Source organism: Bos javanicus, chromosome 19, assembly GCF_032452875.1.
Source record: "Bos javanicus breed banteng chromosome 19, ARS-OSU_banteng_1.0, whole genome shotgun sequence".
Lineage (NCBI taxonomy): Eukaryota > Metazoa > Chordata > Mammalia > Artiodactyla > Bovidae > Bos > Bos javanicus.
In genome coordinates, this window is record NC_083886.1 from 28,024,488 (window position 1) to 28,040,593 (window position 16,106).

The following is a 16,106-nucleotide window of genomic DNA, read 5'->3' on the forward strand; positions in this document are numbered from 1 at the left end:
TTCTTTATTGTGGTGTGTCAGCTCCCTCTGGTGTCTCTCTTTGATCTTCGCAGGGTTACTTCTAAATTCTCTACTATTCTCCATCCATTCATCCAAGTTAACATCCATTCATGCATACATCCGTCCATACATCTATCCATGTCTATTTTGTGCTAATCACTATACTAGGCAATGGGAACTCAGACATGAATTAACATCGCCCCTGCCTTCCTCGTATGGTTGAGGAGACATATGAAGAGGTATTATGATTCCAGGAATGCTGTAATAGAGGTATGACTCAGAAGACAAAGTGACTCCAAGAGCTTGGCTGGGGGAGGGATGGAGGCAGTGCAGGCTGTCCAGAGGAGGGGACATTTGAGGATAATCTTTCTGAAGGGGGGGCAGAAGTTGAGAAATGGTATTTCAAAGAGAGAGAAGAGCAAGGCACATCCTATAATGAGGTGTCTGTGGGGGTAGAGGGCAGGAGACAGAAGGCTGAAGAGGATGACTGGAACAGAGCGTGAAGGATTTTGTATAGCAGGTAAAGGAATGAGGCTTCCTAGGTGATGGAGTGGTAAAGAATCCGCTTACCAATGCAGGAGATGTGGGTTCGATCCCTGGGTCGGGAAGATCCCCTGGAGTAGGAAATGACAACCCACTCCAGTATTCTTGCCTGGAAAATCCCATGGACAGAGAAGCCTGGCAGGCTACAGTCCATGAGGTCGAAAAAGAGTCAGACATGACTGAGCAGGAGCACCTCAGCAGCTAAAGAAAAGAGCCAGGAGCCTCCCCTGCAGGAGGACACGTGGATCCAGTAGTGGATCCGCTCTTTAAGGCAAGAAGTGGAGTGGCATGATGAGACTTCTCCTTTCGGAAGATAATTCTGGGCAGTGTGGAGGGTGAAGGGAGTGAGGCACACTGTCATAGACTGAAACTAATCAAGGAGAGAAGATGAACAATAGAATGGAAGGGAGAAGGGGGACCAGGCTGAAGAGTCATTTCTAGGGCAAAATTGAATAGACTGGGGAAGGATGATGAATGATGGACATTTTGGACTTAAGAAGCTAAGGTATTCTCCTTCTTCCATCTGTTTTCCCATATTCCCTCATCTTCACCAAATGAACTGACTTCATTCTTCTCCACTTTTCTGTGCAACAAAAAGTAATGTACACAAGTTTCTGAGATAATCTTTAAGGTCAAATGCAGGCCTTACCAGCTGCCCCCTCCCACCTCCAGTTCTCCTACCCTTCTAAGCTCATCTTTCACCCTCTTCAAACTTTAGCTGGTACATTTCTTTTCGACTCGTGAATCATTTATGTCAAAGGGTCATGACCAGAAGGTAATGAGATCTATACTGCTACATATCTAAAGTGATTTTGGAACTGAAAGGCTGTGATTTGCATGGCATTACAGCTACCGTATTAAAAAAAATACTAACGTAAAGACAACTTTCAGTTCAGTTGTCGTTCAGTCGTGTCCGACTCTGCCACCCGGTGGACTGAAGCTCGCCAGGGCTCTCTGTCCATCACCACCTCCCAGAGATCACTCAAACTCATGTCCATTGAGTCAATGATGCCATCCAACTATCTCATCCTCTGTCGTCCCCTTCTCCTCCTGCCTTCAATCTTTCCCAGCATCAGGGTCTTTTCAAATGAGTCAGCTCTTCCCATCAGGTGGCCAAAGTATTGGAGTTTCAGCTTCAACATCAGTCCTTCCAGTGAATATTCAGGACTGATTTCCTTTAGGATGGACTGGTTGGATTTCCTTGCAGTTCAAGGGACTCTGAAGAGTCTTCTCCAACACCACAGTTCAAAAGCATCAATTCTTCAGCACTCAGCTTTCATTATAGTCCAACTCTCACATCCATACATGACTACTGGAAAAACCATAGCCTTGACTAGATGGACCTTTGTTGGCAAAGTAATGTCTCTGCTTTTTAATATTCTGTCTAGGTTGGTCATAACTTTTCTCCCAAGGAGTAAGCATCTTTTAATTTCATGGCTGCAGTCACCATCTGCAGTGATTTTGGAACCCCCCCAAATAAAGTCTGCCACTGTTTCCACTGTTTCTCCATCTCTTTGCCATGAAGTGATGGGACCAGATGCCATGATCTTTGTTTTCTGAATATTGAGCTTTAAGCCAGCTTTTTCACTCTTCTCTTTCACTTTCATCAAGAGGCTCTTTAGTTCTTCTTCACTTTCTGCCATAAGGGTAGTGTCATCTGCATATCTGAGGTTATTGATATTTCTCTGGGCAATCTTGATTCCAGCTTGTGCTTCTTCCAGCCCAACGTTTCTCATGATGTACTCTGCATATAAGTTAAATAAGCAGGGTGACAATATACAGCCTTGACTTACTCCTTTTCCTATTTGGAACCAGTCTGTTGTTCCATGTCCAGTTCTAACTGTTGCTTCCTGATCTGCATACAGATTTCTCAAGAGGCAGGTCAGGTGGTCTGGTATTCCTATCTCGTTCAGAATTTTCCACAGTTTATTGTGATCCACAATAAACTTTGGCTTTGGCATAGACAATAAAGCAGAAATAGATGTTTTTCTGGAACTCTCTTGCTTTTTCCATGATCCAACGGATTTTGGCAATTGGATCTCTGATTCCTCTGCCTTTTCTAAATCCAGCTTGAACATCTGGAAGTTCATGGTTCACATACTGTTGAAGCCTGGCTTGGAGAATTTTGAGCATTACTCTACTAGCCTGTGAGATGAGTGCAATTGTGTGGTAGTTTGAGCATTCTTTAGCATTGCCTTTCTTAGGGATTGGAATGAAAACTGACGTTTTTCAGTCCTGTGGCCACTGCTGAGTTTTCCAAACTTGCTGGCACATTGAGTGCAGCACTTTCACAGCATCATCTTTCAGAATTTGAAATAACTCAACTGGAGTTCCATCACCTCCACTAGCTTTGTTTGTAGTGATACTTCTAAGGCCCACTTGACTTCACATTCCAGGATGTGTGGCTCTAGGTGAGTGATCACACCTTCGTGATTACCTGGGTCATGAAGATCTTTTTTGTACAGTTCTTCTGTGCATTCTTGCCACCTCTTCTTAATATTGTCTGCTTCTGTTAGGTCCATACCATTTCTGTCTTTTATTGAGCCCATCTTTGCATGACACGTTCCCTTTAGGAAGATATTAAAGAAGGCCAGAAAAAATGAAAGAGTTATACCATATAATGGTGGTGGGAAAAACCATCATTTTATAGAGACATCATTTTCCCTCATATTGTCTGTAAGTATAATGCCATATCAAAATAACAATGAGACTTTTTTGGAAGGGAACCGAATTTTAAACATAATAAAAAGAATCAACTTTCAAGTGTAGTCAGGAAAATTCTGAAAAACTGGAGTAGAGTGGGCATTTGTCTTACAAGTTTATTATGTTATGATAATTAAAATAGTGTTATGGGTGCAATCATAATAAATATATCAGTGAAACAGAATAGTGTCCAGATACAGACCCATGTGGGGGGCTTCCTCCATTGCTCAGTGGTAAAGAATCCACCTGCAGTGCAGGGACTCAGGTTGGATCCTTGGGTGGGGAAGATCCCCTGGAGGAGAGCGTGGCAACCTACTCCAGTTTTCTTGCTGGGAAAATCCCATGGACAGAGGAGCCTGGCTGGCTGTGGTCCCTGGGGTCACAAAGAGTGCATGACTGGAAGGACTGAAGCAACTGAGCGTGCACACACAGTCTAACGTGGTGTTACTTCAAGCCCGTGGAGAACTAATGGCAGATTCACTAGATAGAGTTGGGACAGTTGGCTATCCATTTAGGGAAAAAAGTTATATACTTCGCATACCTTAAAGTAAATTCGAAGCAGCTTAAGGCCTAAATGCACGGAATGAAACTATTATAAAATAAACTCTGTATTTATGTGTTTGTGCGTAGGCTAATATTAGGAAAGTATGCCCATTACTGGGGTAAAGACTTAGGTGGAGGGTTCAGTTCAGTTCAGTTCAGTCGCTCAGTCGTGTCTGACTCCTTGCGACCCCATGAACCACAGCACACCAGGCTCCCCTGTCCATCACCAACTCCCAGAGTCCACCCAAACCCATGTCCATCGAGTCGGTGATGCCATCCAATCATCTCATCTTCTGTCGTCCCCTTCTCCTCCTGCCCTCAATCTTTCCCAGCATCAGGGTCTTTTCAAATGCGTCAGCTCTTTACATCAGGTGGCCAAAGTGGTCCACTGGAGAAGGGAATAGCACACCACTTCAGTATTCTTGCCTTGAGAACCCCATGAACAGTATGAAAACGTGGAGGGTGAGTTCCTTTTTTTTTTTTTTTTAACTTTATGCCCTCTTTGTTTGAATTTGTTTTGCAAGGCGAGTGTATTGTATCATTTCTCTCGTTGTAAATGTAGTTAACAATGTCTATGATTTCAGTCAAGGAGACAAGTTCCTTAGGTAGCAGTGATGTCTGGATGGAAAGTGTCCAGAAGCTCCGTTGCATTAAAGGTTAGCTTTTGGATTCTGGCGCCTTTAGTCTTGACCACGTGTTCTTTAAGCCCCACGGCCCGCCCCGAGCCGGTCGTCTACCCGGCCCATCTGCCCGGCCTTGAGTCCTGGCACTTCCACGCCGCACATGCTCACTCTCAGCAGGCGCGCGGAGTCCAATGCGCAGGACCAGGGCCCCCTCCTCACGACTCCTCCCCTCGAGGCATCCGTCGCGGTGTGTTTGCGTCATCGCGCCACGCCACCACTAGAGCCCAGTTGAAGATGGCGGCAGCCGTTCTCAGTGGGCCTTCTGCGGGTTCCGCGGCTGCGGTTCCCGGCGGGCCCGGGGGTCTCTCGGCGGTGGGCTCGGGTCCACGTCTCCGCCTGATGCTGCTGGAGAGCGTGTCGGGGTTGCTGCAGCCGCGAACGGGGTCCGCTGTTGCTCCCGTGCATCCCCCAGCCCGCTCGGCCCCACATTTGCCGGGGCTCATGTGCTTATTGCGGCTACACGGGACGGTGGGCGGGGCCCAGGTGAGTCCGTAGACCGCAGGACCGCGGCCCTGTTGGTTGGCTCAGCTTATTTTGCGCCGGGGTCTTATTGCACTGTAGCTGCATGCAGTGGCGGGTAGAGGGAAGGAGAGCTGGGGTCAGAAGGCGGATCCAGGTATCTGGACGCGATTCACTCCCTTCTTTGTCAGCCTTGAGTAGAAGAAACTCAAGGAAGAGGAGGGACCTCGTTTTCTCTGTTGCTAGGTTATCGGTAGACGCTTATGAATGGGTTCGATCCCAGGCCCGCTCACGTACTAGATGTATGATCTTTAGCTTCTTTTTCCTTCGGCAGTATCTGTTTTGGGGATTGTTTCGACTGAGTGAATAGATGTATTCAGCAAATACTTACTGAGCTCTTACTGAGGGCCATATCCTGAGCGCTCCAGTTACAGATGCGATGGCAATGAACAAAATGTTATGAAACACTGTGAGAATTGTACAGTGGTATACGATAATTCCATACAATTGTATAGAATTGTATAGCCCTCTTATCTAATCTGGAACACTGAGAGATTTTTCTGAGGTACCAGAGTTTAAGCTGAGATCCTCAAGGATGAGTAGGGGGTTTGGTAGGGGAAGAAAGCGGAAGAGGCAGTTCGGTCAGCGTAAAGCTTCCGTGGGAAGGTCCTTTGGTAGGAACTGAAAAGAAGGGCGTGGTGCTTGGGGTTAGAGATGGAGAGGAAGAGAGTGGGTGCGATGAGGTGGGTAGTCTGTGGACAGGTCACGCAGCACTTTGTAGACTAGCTTAGAAGGTTCTTTGGATTGTACAGAGTAGAACCTAACATCCATTCAGTGATGTAAGCTTGAAACCCAGATGTCATTCTAGACACTTTCGTCTTGCTCAAACACCTCTTTATGCAGTCTGTTAAGTCCTTTTGATTTTATCCTTTATGTAGCTTTCCATATCCTTTCCATATCTTTCCCATTGCCCCCATACTGGCTTGAACCCCCATTATCTGACTGAGATACTAATAAGACATAACTGTCTAACCTATGATAGGTTCACTTTTAATATTATCTGCTGTGCTTCATCTTTCTCCCCCTTACCCTCCCCCAAATTCTACCATCCTTTAAGACTCAGGTACATGAGGTCTTCCTTGTCCCACCTTTGTTACTCGGACCTTCCCAGCTGTGTGCTTCCTTCCAGGAAGAGGCTTGTCACAACCTGCTGGGTGTTTCAATGATCTTTGAAATAATAATAATAATCTAGCCCCAAATTTATCAGCGACGACCTCATTTATTTTTATTAACATTAGTCCTCTTTGAGGGTGACAGGACTGTGCCTCTGGTAGCTCAGCCCAGTGGTTCATGTGGTTCCTAAGTGTTCCTGAAATATTATCACCTCTTCTGCCTGTAAATGTGTGATTTCCTTCATCATCTCTTTCAAGTCTTCCCCTTCTCCCTCAGGGTGAACTACATGAACTTAATGTCTTGCTTATATTCTTTTTAAGTGTCTGAAGTCTAGAAACATTGATTTTTAATTGAAGTATAGTTGATTTACAATGTATCAATTTATGCTGTACAGCAGAGTGACTCAGTTACATACACATTCTTTTTTATATCCCAGAATGTTGAATATGGTTTCCTGTGCTACACAGTAGGACCTTGTCTATCCAGCCTATATGTAATAGTTTGCATCTACTAGTCCCAAACTCCCGGCCCATCCCTTCCCTACCCTCCGTTCCCTTAGAAGTATTTTGAGTGAAGAAGCTAAGGGTGTTGTTGAACACCCCTTTATTATTGCCTGTATTATATTTTGGGGTATATCTTGCCTTGAATTTTTTTCTACTTGTGTTGTGTTACATTGCATTCTCAGTATGGGGAACCATGTGGTGGGTTTCCTTCACTTCCCTGTAGATTTTCATTCAACGGACATTTACTGTTACGTAGCTACTTATCCAGAGAAGGCAATGGCACCCCACTCCAGTACTCTTGCCTGGAAAATCCCATTGATGGAGGACCCTGGTAGTGCAGTCCATGGGGTCACTAAGAGTCGGACACGACTGGGCGATTTCACTTTAACTTTTCACTTTCATGCATTGGAGAAGGAAATGGCAACCCACTCCAGTGTTCTTGCCTGGAGAATCCCAGGGACGGGGGAGCCTGGTGGGCTGCCGTCTATGGGGTCGCACAGAGTCGGACATGACTAAAGCGACTTAGCAGTAGCAGCAGCAGCTACTTATCCAGGTAGATAAGTAAGATACTATTGTTTTCCTTGGAGAATTTCTAGTTGAGATGAGAATTGAGGGTAAGTAAATAGGCCTGGAGCTTGAGAGACAAAGCGATCCATTGATTGACGCATCCGTCTGCTTAAATCACCAACTTTGCTTTCCCACACGTACTGTAAACTCAGTAGTTCCAGAATGGAACTAACCTTAGCTCACAATTTCTGGCTTGCGTCCTAGCGACTGGTCTCCTAACTGATCTTGCTCTCAGTCTTGCTCTTTTAATCCATTTCCCAGAGCTGATCCTGTTTCTTGCCTCTTAAAATCTTTAAGCACCTGGACTTTCCTGACTCCGCCTTTGCACTTACTGTCCTCTGCTTGGAAACCCTCCCTGAGCTGCTTCTCCATTCCCCACCCCAGCCCCAATCCCCCACATCTTTTCAACTTAATGTTTGTCACTGCCTTTCGGAAACCTTTCCAAACTACCTATGATTGGCTACTCTTTATTACACCATATTGAAATTATATATTCATTTTTCATATACACTTAGTACCCACACAACTGGGCTTTGAATGGAGTATTATTCGGCCATAAAAAGGAATGCATTTGAGTCAATTCTAATGAGATAGATGAACCTAAAACCTATTATACCGGGTGAAGTAAGTCAGAAAGAGAAAAATATCACATTCTAATGCATATATATGGAATCTAGAAAAATGGTACTGAAGAATTTATTTACAAGGCAGCAATGGAGAAGCAAACATGGAGAATAGACTTATGGACATGGGGCGAGGGGAAGGGAGGGAGAGATGTGTGGAAACTTATATTACCATATGTAAAATAGATAGCCAAGGGAATTTGCTGTATGGCTCAGGAAACGCAACCTGGGGCTCTGTATCTACCTAGAGGGGTGGGGTGGGGTGGGGAGTGAGATGGGAGGGAGTGTCACTCACTGTTACCTCTTGACTGTTTCACTTCCTTGTCGGCTCTTCTTATGAAGTTCAAAAGGGACAGGATATATGTAATACCTACGGCTGATTCATGTTGAGATTTGACAGAAAACAAAATTCTGTAAAGCAGTTGTCCTTCAATTAAAAAATTAATTTAAAAAACAATTTATGGAAAATTTCAGATGACACAAAAATAGAGAAAACAGTATTTTAAAAATTTAATTATTTTTGGCTTCACTGGGTCTTCTCTGGGCCTTTGTTGCTGCGTTCGGGCTTTCTCTAGTTGTGGCAAGCAGGGACTGCTCTAGTTGTGATGAGCAGGCTTCTCATTGTGCTGGCTTCTTTTATTGTGGAGCACGGGCTCTAGAGCTCATGGGCTTTAGTAGTTGTGGCAAACGGGCTTAGTTGTCCTGTGGCACGTCGGGGCCTGTGAAATCTTGCCGGATCAGGGATCGAACCCGTGTCCCCTGCATTGGCAGGCAGATTCTTAACCACTGGACCACCGTAGAAGTTCAAGAAAATTGTGTCTTGAACCACCCCTATCTTTGCTGTCTCTGTCACCCAGATCTAACAGCGAACATTTTGCTCATCTTGTTTCATTCCCACTTTCCCAGCTCTGGCTCCAACCTCCCCTGCCCTCGGAGCATTTTAAAGCACATCCCACATCTCATTTCCCTTATAATTGCACATACTTCAAAGGATAGAGTGTCTTGTTCCACCTTGTATCCCTAGGCTTTGTATTGTCCCATTCTCCAGCCAGTAGTCAATGATCTTTTAAAAAATATCACCAAGATTACAGCATTCTCCTGCTTAAAACCATGCAGTTACTTATTGCACCAAACCTTACATAGTGTCACCTCTTGACCTCCTTTGACACGACTCCTGGCCTGTCTTCACTGGACTCCAGCCACCCAGGCTGACCTTTTTTCTGCAGCAGCTGAGGCCACGGCTCCTCACATCCTTCACCCTGCTGAGAATCTCCTGGGAAAGTGAGCTGCGTGTTTAGGTCCCAGTTCCCTGCCACCAGTTCAGAGGAGTCATTCCTGAGCACCGAGCATACGGTGGTCCTTCTTATTTCCATCATTTTCTGTCACATTGTTCTGTTTTGATTATTTTGTAGTGTTTATCACTATTTTAAAAAATTTATTCTCTGCCATGTTCTCTCTTCTCACCCTGTTTAAATTCTGTTATACTTCCTTCCTTGCCCTTCTCCCTTCATTGTACTTGGCTGACAGCACCCCGACTGTGTTAAATCCAGCTCTTGTTTATTTGGTGCCTGCACCTGCGCAGCTCAATGTAGCTGAAAAAGAGCACGTGTCCTGATTGGCTGGTCTCATTTTAAATTCAAGGCCATCAGCATCTCAAGTGAACTCTTGCTGCTGCCTAGCAATCGTGTTAGATTTCTTTCCTCTGCAGCCTCTGATGACTTCTCTCCATCCTCACTCTTAGCTGATGGCGTCACTTCCTGTTTCACTGAGAAAAGAACAGTGGGATGGGAATTTGCATCGGTGCTGCCGCCACGACGTCCGCCAGCTTACCCATGTCTGTGCCCTGTGCTCTGCTGCCCCTGCCGTTATTAGGGGTGAGCTGGTCCACGCCCGTCCTAAGGCCAGGCTCCTCTCTCCACTTAGGCAAGTTCACTGCTTCATCATCAGCTTTTCCCTGTTAGGTTGTTTTCATCAGTGTATAGCTCAAAACTGCTTTTAAAAAAGTCCCCCTCCAGCTCCTGCCCCATTTCTCTACTTCTCTTTATGGCAAAACTCCTCAGAAGAGTTGTTTGCACTTGTACTTTCTCCCATTCTTCTTTAAAAAAAAAAAATTTGCTTTGAAAATGACGTGTGATTTATAGAGAATTTGAAGGAATATACACTTCACCCAGATTCCTTGAATGTCAGCATTTTAAATGCATATTTGTTTTATCATTCTCTGTGCATATTTTTCTAGGACCATAAAGGAGGAAGTTGGAGATTGGATGCCCTTCTATTTCCTTAAAAACAACATTCCCTTACCTGACCACATTCCATCATGAAACTCAGAAAAATCTGTGTTGATACAATCTTATTCCAGTTTTTTCAGTTGTGCTAAAAGTGTCCTTTATAGTAAGAGAAACATTTCTTACGATCTTAACATTTAGAACTTTAAGGACAGGTTGGTTGTCTGTCCCTTGGGTTGGTTTGTCTGCTGTTTTCTGATGATTTTTGGCAGGTACTGCAGAAACAATATGTGACATTCCTGTTAGATTTTATAGGAGCACATAATGTCCCTTTGTCCCATTACTGGTGGTGGTAACTTTGATCATGGGCTAAGGTAATAGTTGCCACATATCTTCATTATGAAGTTATGATTTATTCCTGTGGGGAGATTGTGTATTTTTGTGTCGTTACCCTTTTACCCACTTGTCCATTAAAGGTAGTTGCTCCCTGTTTCCCCACCAAACACCTCTCTGCCCTTCAGCCCTGCTGCTGCTGCTAAGTCACTTCAGTCGTGTCTGACTCTGTGTGACCCCATAGACGGCAGCCCACCAGGCTGCACCGTCCCTGGGATTCTCCAGGCAAGAACACCGGAGTGGGTTTCCATTTCCTTCTCCAGTGCATGAAAGTGAAAAGGGAAAGTGAAGTCGCTCAGTTGTGTCCGACTCTTAGTGACCCCATGGACTGCAGCCCACCAGGCTCCTTCTGGTGGGCTGGTGGGCTCTCATCCATGGGATTTTCCAGGCAAGAGTACTGGAGTGGGGTGCCATTGCCTTCTCCCGCCCTTCAGCCCTAGGCAACTGCAATTTTTTTTTTTTTTCTATAGGTTTGCCTACTCTGACCATTTCATGGAAGTGAATCATAGAACATGTGGCTTTTGGGGTCTGACTTCTTTCCCTTAGCGTAATGTTTTTAAGGTTCATTCTTGTCTCAGAACTTCATTCCTTTTTATGACCAAGTAATATTCCATTGTGTGGATATACTTCATTTTGTTTATCCAATCATGGCTGATAGACATTTGGGTTCTTTCCACTTTCTGGCTGTTACGAGTAATGCTGCTATGAATGTTTGTGTGCGAGTTCTTTTTTTTTTTTTAATTATTTATTTTTGGCTGTGCTAGGTCTTTGCTGTGTGGGCTTTCTTTTTAGTTGCAGAAAGCAGGGGCTACTCTTGAGTTACAGTGCGCAGGCTTCTCATTGCAGGGGCTTCTTTTGTTGCGGAGCACAGGCTCTAGTGGGTGGGCTTCGGTAGTTGCTGTTTCTGGGCTTTGGAACGGAGGCTCAATACTTGTGGCACATGGGCTTAGTTGCTCCGAGGCATGTGGGATCTTCCCGGATCAGGGACTGAACCTGTGTGCCCTGCACTGGCAGGCGGTTTCTTTACCATTGAGCCACCAGGGAAGCCCCGTGTATGAGTTCTGATGAGAATATATGTTTTCATTTCTCTTGAGCATATACTTCAGAGTGGAATTGTTGGGTCATACGTAAAAGATGTTTAACCTTTGAGGAGCTGCTTGACTGTTCTGAAGTGGCTACACCATTTTCTATTCCCGTCAGTGCTTGTGAGTATATCAGGACATCTTGTTCTCAACTTTCCTCCACTCAGGTGGCCTGACGGAAGGCCCCGGGCCCGCGCCACATGAAGTGCCGTCTGCCTGCCCTACTCCAGGCTCTCCTTGCCTTCCTCAGTTGACTTTATTTTCCTCTTAGCACCAGGCACCATCCAACATGCTTTTTCTTATTTGGTCACTTGTTGATTTTCTGCATCCTCTAACTAGAATATAAGCTCTCTAGCACCTCAAACAATGTCTCACATGAAATAGGTAAATAAATATTGTTAAGGAAATAGGTAAATAAATATTGTTAATCAACACTTCCCTTCATGAGAACCAGGGACATTATTTCTTTTACTCAGCTCTGGATTCCTTCATCTGACTCAGTGTATAAGATGTGTTTGTTGAGAGAATGAGTGAAGATAACGGTTAGGAAGATAACAGGCCTGTCAGAGGAGGCTGGCCCTTCAGAGGGTGGAGAGGTTACTTGTGGGGGCCCTGAAGAGGGGACCTCTTTCAGGGCTCCCAGGATGTGTGGGAAGGAGGTTCTGGCTGACTTGTCTGTGGGCATTAGCGGCTCGAAGCCAGACCATGAGGAGGATTTGGGGTGAAGGAGTCAGGGGTCGTGAGTTCCATGTCCAGTCAGTGTGCATTTAGGGGTGCCCCTCTGTGCTCAGCGCTGTCCTGGGAGACACAGGGGCAGGAGCCTGTCTTTGAAGTCTGGCCGACAGGCTGAGTCAAACTGACTAGCCCTCTGCATAGCCCTGATTTGCTGGGTGGGCAGTGGGGGCGGCCAGGTGAGATGTGACTTGAGGAAAGCCCACGGGACAGGCTGCTGTGTGCCCCCTACTGAAAATAGGGCAGAGGCTGAAGGCGTTGAGGGGAATGGTCTCCAGGCCATACTGGAGGTGTGACTTAGAACAGGCTCTGGAAGGGCTGGGGCAGGGGCGGGCTTGGAGAAATCCTATGTCTTTAGCATCCTGTTCCTGACTGTTTTCTTTCCTCCAGAACCTTTCAGCTGTTGGGGCGTTGGTGGGTCTCAGTAATGCTCGTCTCGGTTCTATCAAAACTCGGTAAGTCTCTAGCCCTGTTTTTTCTTCAGGGGGGATGTTTCTTTAGGAAGAGGGCCATCCATCTGTCCATCCATCGTCACCACCCTGTGGAGCCAGGAGGTTTCTCCATTGCCAAGGTGGAGAGTTTGATTCTTTTCGCGAGCTCACTTGCATTGAACCCCACCTATGGCGGCTTCCAAGAGTCCCTCGCCCCACCTTCTGTCCCCTTCTTCCCTTGCCGCCCATGCCTCACTCCCAAGTCCTCGAGTATCTCGGGAATGAGAAGCTGCTGTGGATCTGGAGTCAGGTCTCACTCTGGCCAGTGAGAGTAAGAGGGCGTTGAATGGCTTTCTCTGCAGTCTAGCCGCCTCTCCTGTGTCGTCACTCAGCTCTGTCTTACCAGGTTTGAGGGCCTGTGTCTGCTGTCGCTGCTGGTGGGGGAGAGCCCCACGGAGATGTTCCAGCAGCACTGCGTCTCCTGGCTGCGCAGCATCCAGCAGATCTTGCAGGTAAGTCCACCGCCTGGCACTCCCCGCCTCTGCCCCAGCCACGCCCTGGTCTCCATTCAGACGCAGCGCGACATCTTTGTGGGGGAGACTTTCAGTTCCGAGGGCAGGTTCTTTCTAGCAGGATAAGCTGCAAATAGATACATGCTTTTAAAGATTTTGTTATTTTTATCCACTGGGTTATTTTAATTCACCTGACCTTACACACACTCACTGTGACCTCTGACTGTTTCACTTCCTTGTGAGCTCTTCTAATGAGTGACGTCTCTGAAGCTCCTTTCTCCAGGTGTTGGATTTTTAGAATTTATTTATTTAAAGTATTTTTATTGTTTTGGCTGTGCACCATGTGGCTCATGGGAATCTTAGTTCTCCAGCCAGGGACTAAACCCACACACTCGGCCATGAAAGCTCAGAGTCCTAAACACTGGACTGCCAGAGAATTCCCCAATTTTTTTTTTTCCTACTTCTCTCTTCCTCTTTTTTTTAATTAATTTTAATTGGAGGCTAATTACTTTACAGTATTGTGGTTTTTGCCGTATGTCAACATGAATCAGCCATGGATCTCTTCCTCTTTTAACATTTAAATTTGTTTCTATGTTTACATCCTTTGATGACATCCCCACTTAGTTCTTCCACAAGCGTGTTCTGGGCACCTATGGCAGGCTGTGTGCTGAGTTGTGGAGAGATGGTAGGAGATGCAGCTGGACCCTGCTTTCATGGTATTTAGAGTCTCTTGCAGGGGTTGGGAAACTTTGTAGGTGTTTCCAGATAGTACAGTGTTATAGGTTTTACAAACCATATATGGTTTCTGGTTGGTTTTTTTTTTTTTTTTTTGGCTGTGCTGCATAGGCTGTGAGATCTTAGTTCCCCTGCTGCTGCAGTTGTGTCTGACTCTGCGATCCCATAGATGGCACCCCACTAGGCTCCCCCGTCCCTGGGATTCTCCAGGCAAGAACACTGGAGTGGGTTGCCATTTCCTTCTCCAATGCATGAAAGTGAAAAGTGAAAGTGAAGTCGCTCAGTTGTGTCCGACTCTAGGGACCCCATGGACTGCAGCCTACCAGGCTCCTCCTTCCATGGGATTTTCTAGGCAAAAGTACTGGAGTGGGTGCCATTGCCTTCTCCGCTTAGTTCCCCTACCGGAGGTCAAACCTGAGCCCCCTACAGCGGAAGCGAGGAGTCCTTCCACTGGACAGCCAGAAATTCCCATGGTTTCTGTTGCTGAGTGTTCCTTTGTTGGTTTGTTTTCCAACCCTTTCAAAAATGTAATAACCATTCTTAGCCTGTGGGCACCCACAGGCCAGAGTTTGCTGACCTGTGTTCTAGTGGAAGAGAATAATTATACAATGAATGTGAAGAACTAAACTGTGGTAGGTGCTCTGGAGGTAAAGAAAAAATATAGTTCTCTGAAAGCATGTTAACGAGAGACTCTGAGCCAGACCAGAGTGGTGTGGGTGTAGCGATCAGGGTCAGTGGTTCAGGGAGGGCTTTTCTGCTCTGATTAGTAGGAGTACATTGGGCTGAGAAAGTTTTCGAAGTGTTCTAAGTGTGCAAAAGCCCTGAGAGAAAAGGCGTTTGACTCATTTGAAGAATTTTAAGCAGGCGGGTGTGGCAGGGGTTGACGAGATGCATCTCAGGAAGTAGGTAGACGGGGACTAGGCCGTGTGTGGTGGTGTAGGCATATTAAGAAATTCGGTGTTTATTCTTGGAACAGCGGGAATTCATGGAAGGTTTTAAGCAGGGGGAAGGAGGTAGTGTTGGTGGTGGTGGTGATGTGAGCAAATTTTCATTTGGAAACGCCACTCTGGCCACTGTGTGGAGACAGGATTAGAACGGAGCCAGAATGGCGGCAGAAAGCGGAGCAGTGGACACTGAAGCCAGATTGCCCTGGGGTGAGCAGTGAGTGGGAGAAGGCATGGGATTGGGGAAGATAAGACAATCCTGTCAAGACATCTGGCTCCACTGGTAGGGCAGAGAAGCTCGGCAGCACCTGAAATCGGGCACATGGAGCCCGGGCTCAGGCGAGGATTTTCAGGGTGGGAGAGATGCTTAGGATGGGAACAGGCACAGATGCCAGCAGGAGGAATCCTTCTGAGGGGGCTGGAGACGGGGGGCTAGTTAACAGTGTGAGGTGGTCCTGAGAGGAAGGGGTCGGGGGGGGGGTTGTCCTCAGATGGGAAGCCAAGATGCAGTTTTCAGTTTGGTGGTGGGAAGCTGAGAGAGTTCCCATCTCTGGGCTTCAGGCTTCTCTGAAATCGTAGGTCAGGTTACACAAAAGTGACGGTGCCGGAGAAGAGCTGAGCAGCGGAGGGAGCTAACCAGTGAGAGACGCAGTAGGCGTGCCAGACGGTGTTGGGGCCCGTTTGTGGCTGGTAGACCCACCGAGCCTGACTTCTCACAAGGGTTCTTGTTTGTTTCATTGACATGTGGCCACTGGTCTAGCAGGAGGTAATGTGCTGAATGCTTTTTCCTTAGGTATATGTTAATTTGTTAGGAAAAGTCCTCAGACTTCAAACCATTTTTCTTCCATGAGTTCAGGGTAGGTTTGAGCCAGCCCCATGCAAGCTTGGCGAGATGGGTGGCTCTGTTGTGGCTGAGACTTCGGGCCGGGAAGTGCTCCTCTCCGTCCTAGCAGGGGATTGCAGTGTGGGAGCAGCAGGAAACTCTTGAGATTGTTCAGTGAGATCTTTAAGGCGTGGCTTCGTTACTCCCCCCCCCCAACCCCTGAACATTCCTAGGACCCCAACACCACAGTACTAAAGTGCGCACACACATCCTTTCTCTGGATGATTGTGTTACTCGGTTGCTCCGTGTCGCTGATACACGCTGTCCCCAGGGGATTTGCCAGGAATGCGGGCGGTCACTGTGGAGTTTGTCGGAAGCTCCATGTTGTCATGTGGCTCGTTCCTCCTCCTCTCAGTGACTTTGAAGGCCAGG

The 16,106-nt window shown here is 46.6% G+C and overlaps 1 protein-coding gene across 5 annotated transcripts in view; it reads left to right on the forward strand.

The window, feature by feature from the left end:
* PELP1 (proline, glutamate and leucine rich protein 1) overlaps window positions 1-16,106 on the forward strand; it is a 48,244-nt gene that overhangs the window by 22,055 nt on the left and 10,083 nt on the right. For 3 of the 5 annotated variants that reach the window (XM_061390909.1, XM_061390911.1, XM_061390912.1), the window contains exons 2-3: window positions 12,620-12,684; window positions 13,067-13,172. In XM_061390909.1, the coding sequence (XP_061246893.1) occupies window positions 12,620-12,684; window positions 13,067-13,172 (171 nt within the window). Of the gene's footprint in view, window positions 1-4,310; window positions 4,956-12,619; window positions 12,685-13,066; window positions 13,173-16,106 lie in introns of those variants that run through there. The other 2 variants (XM_061390910.1, XM_061390908.1) reach the window with 2 other exon arrangements.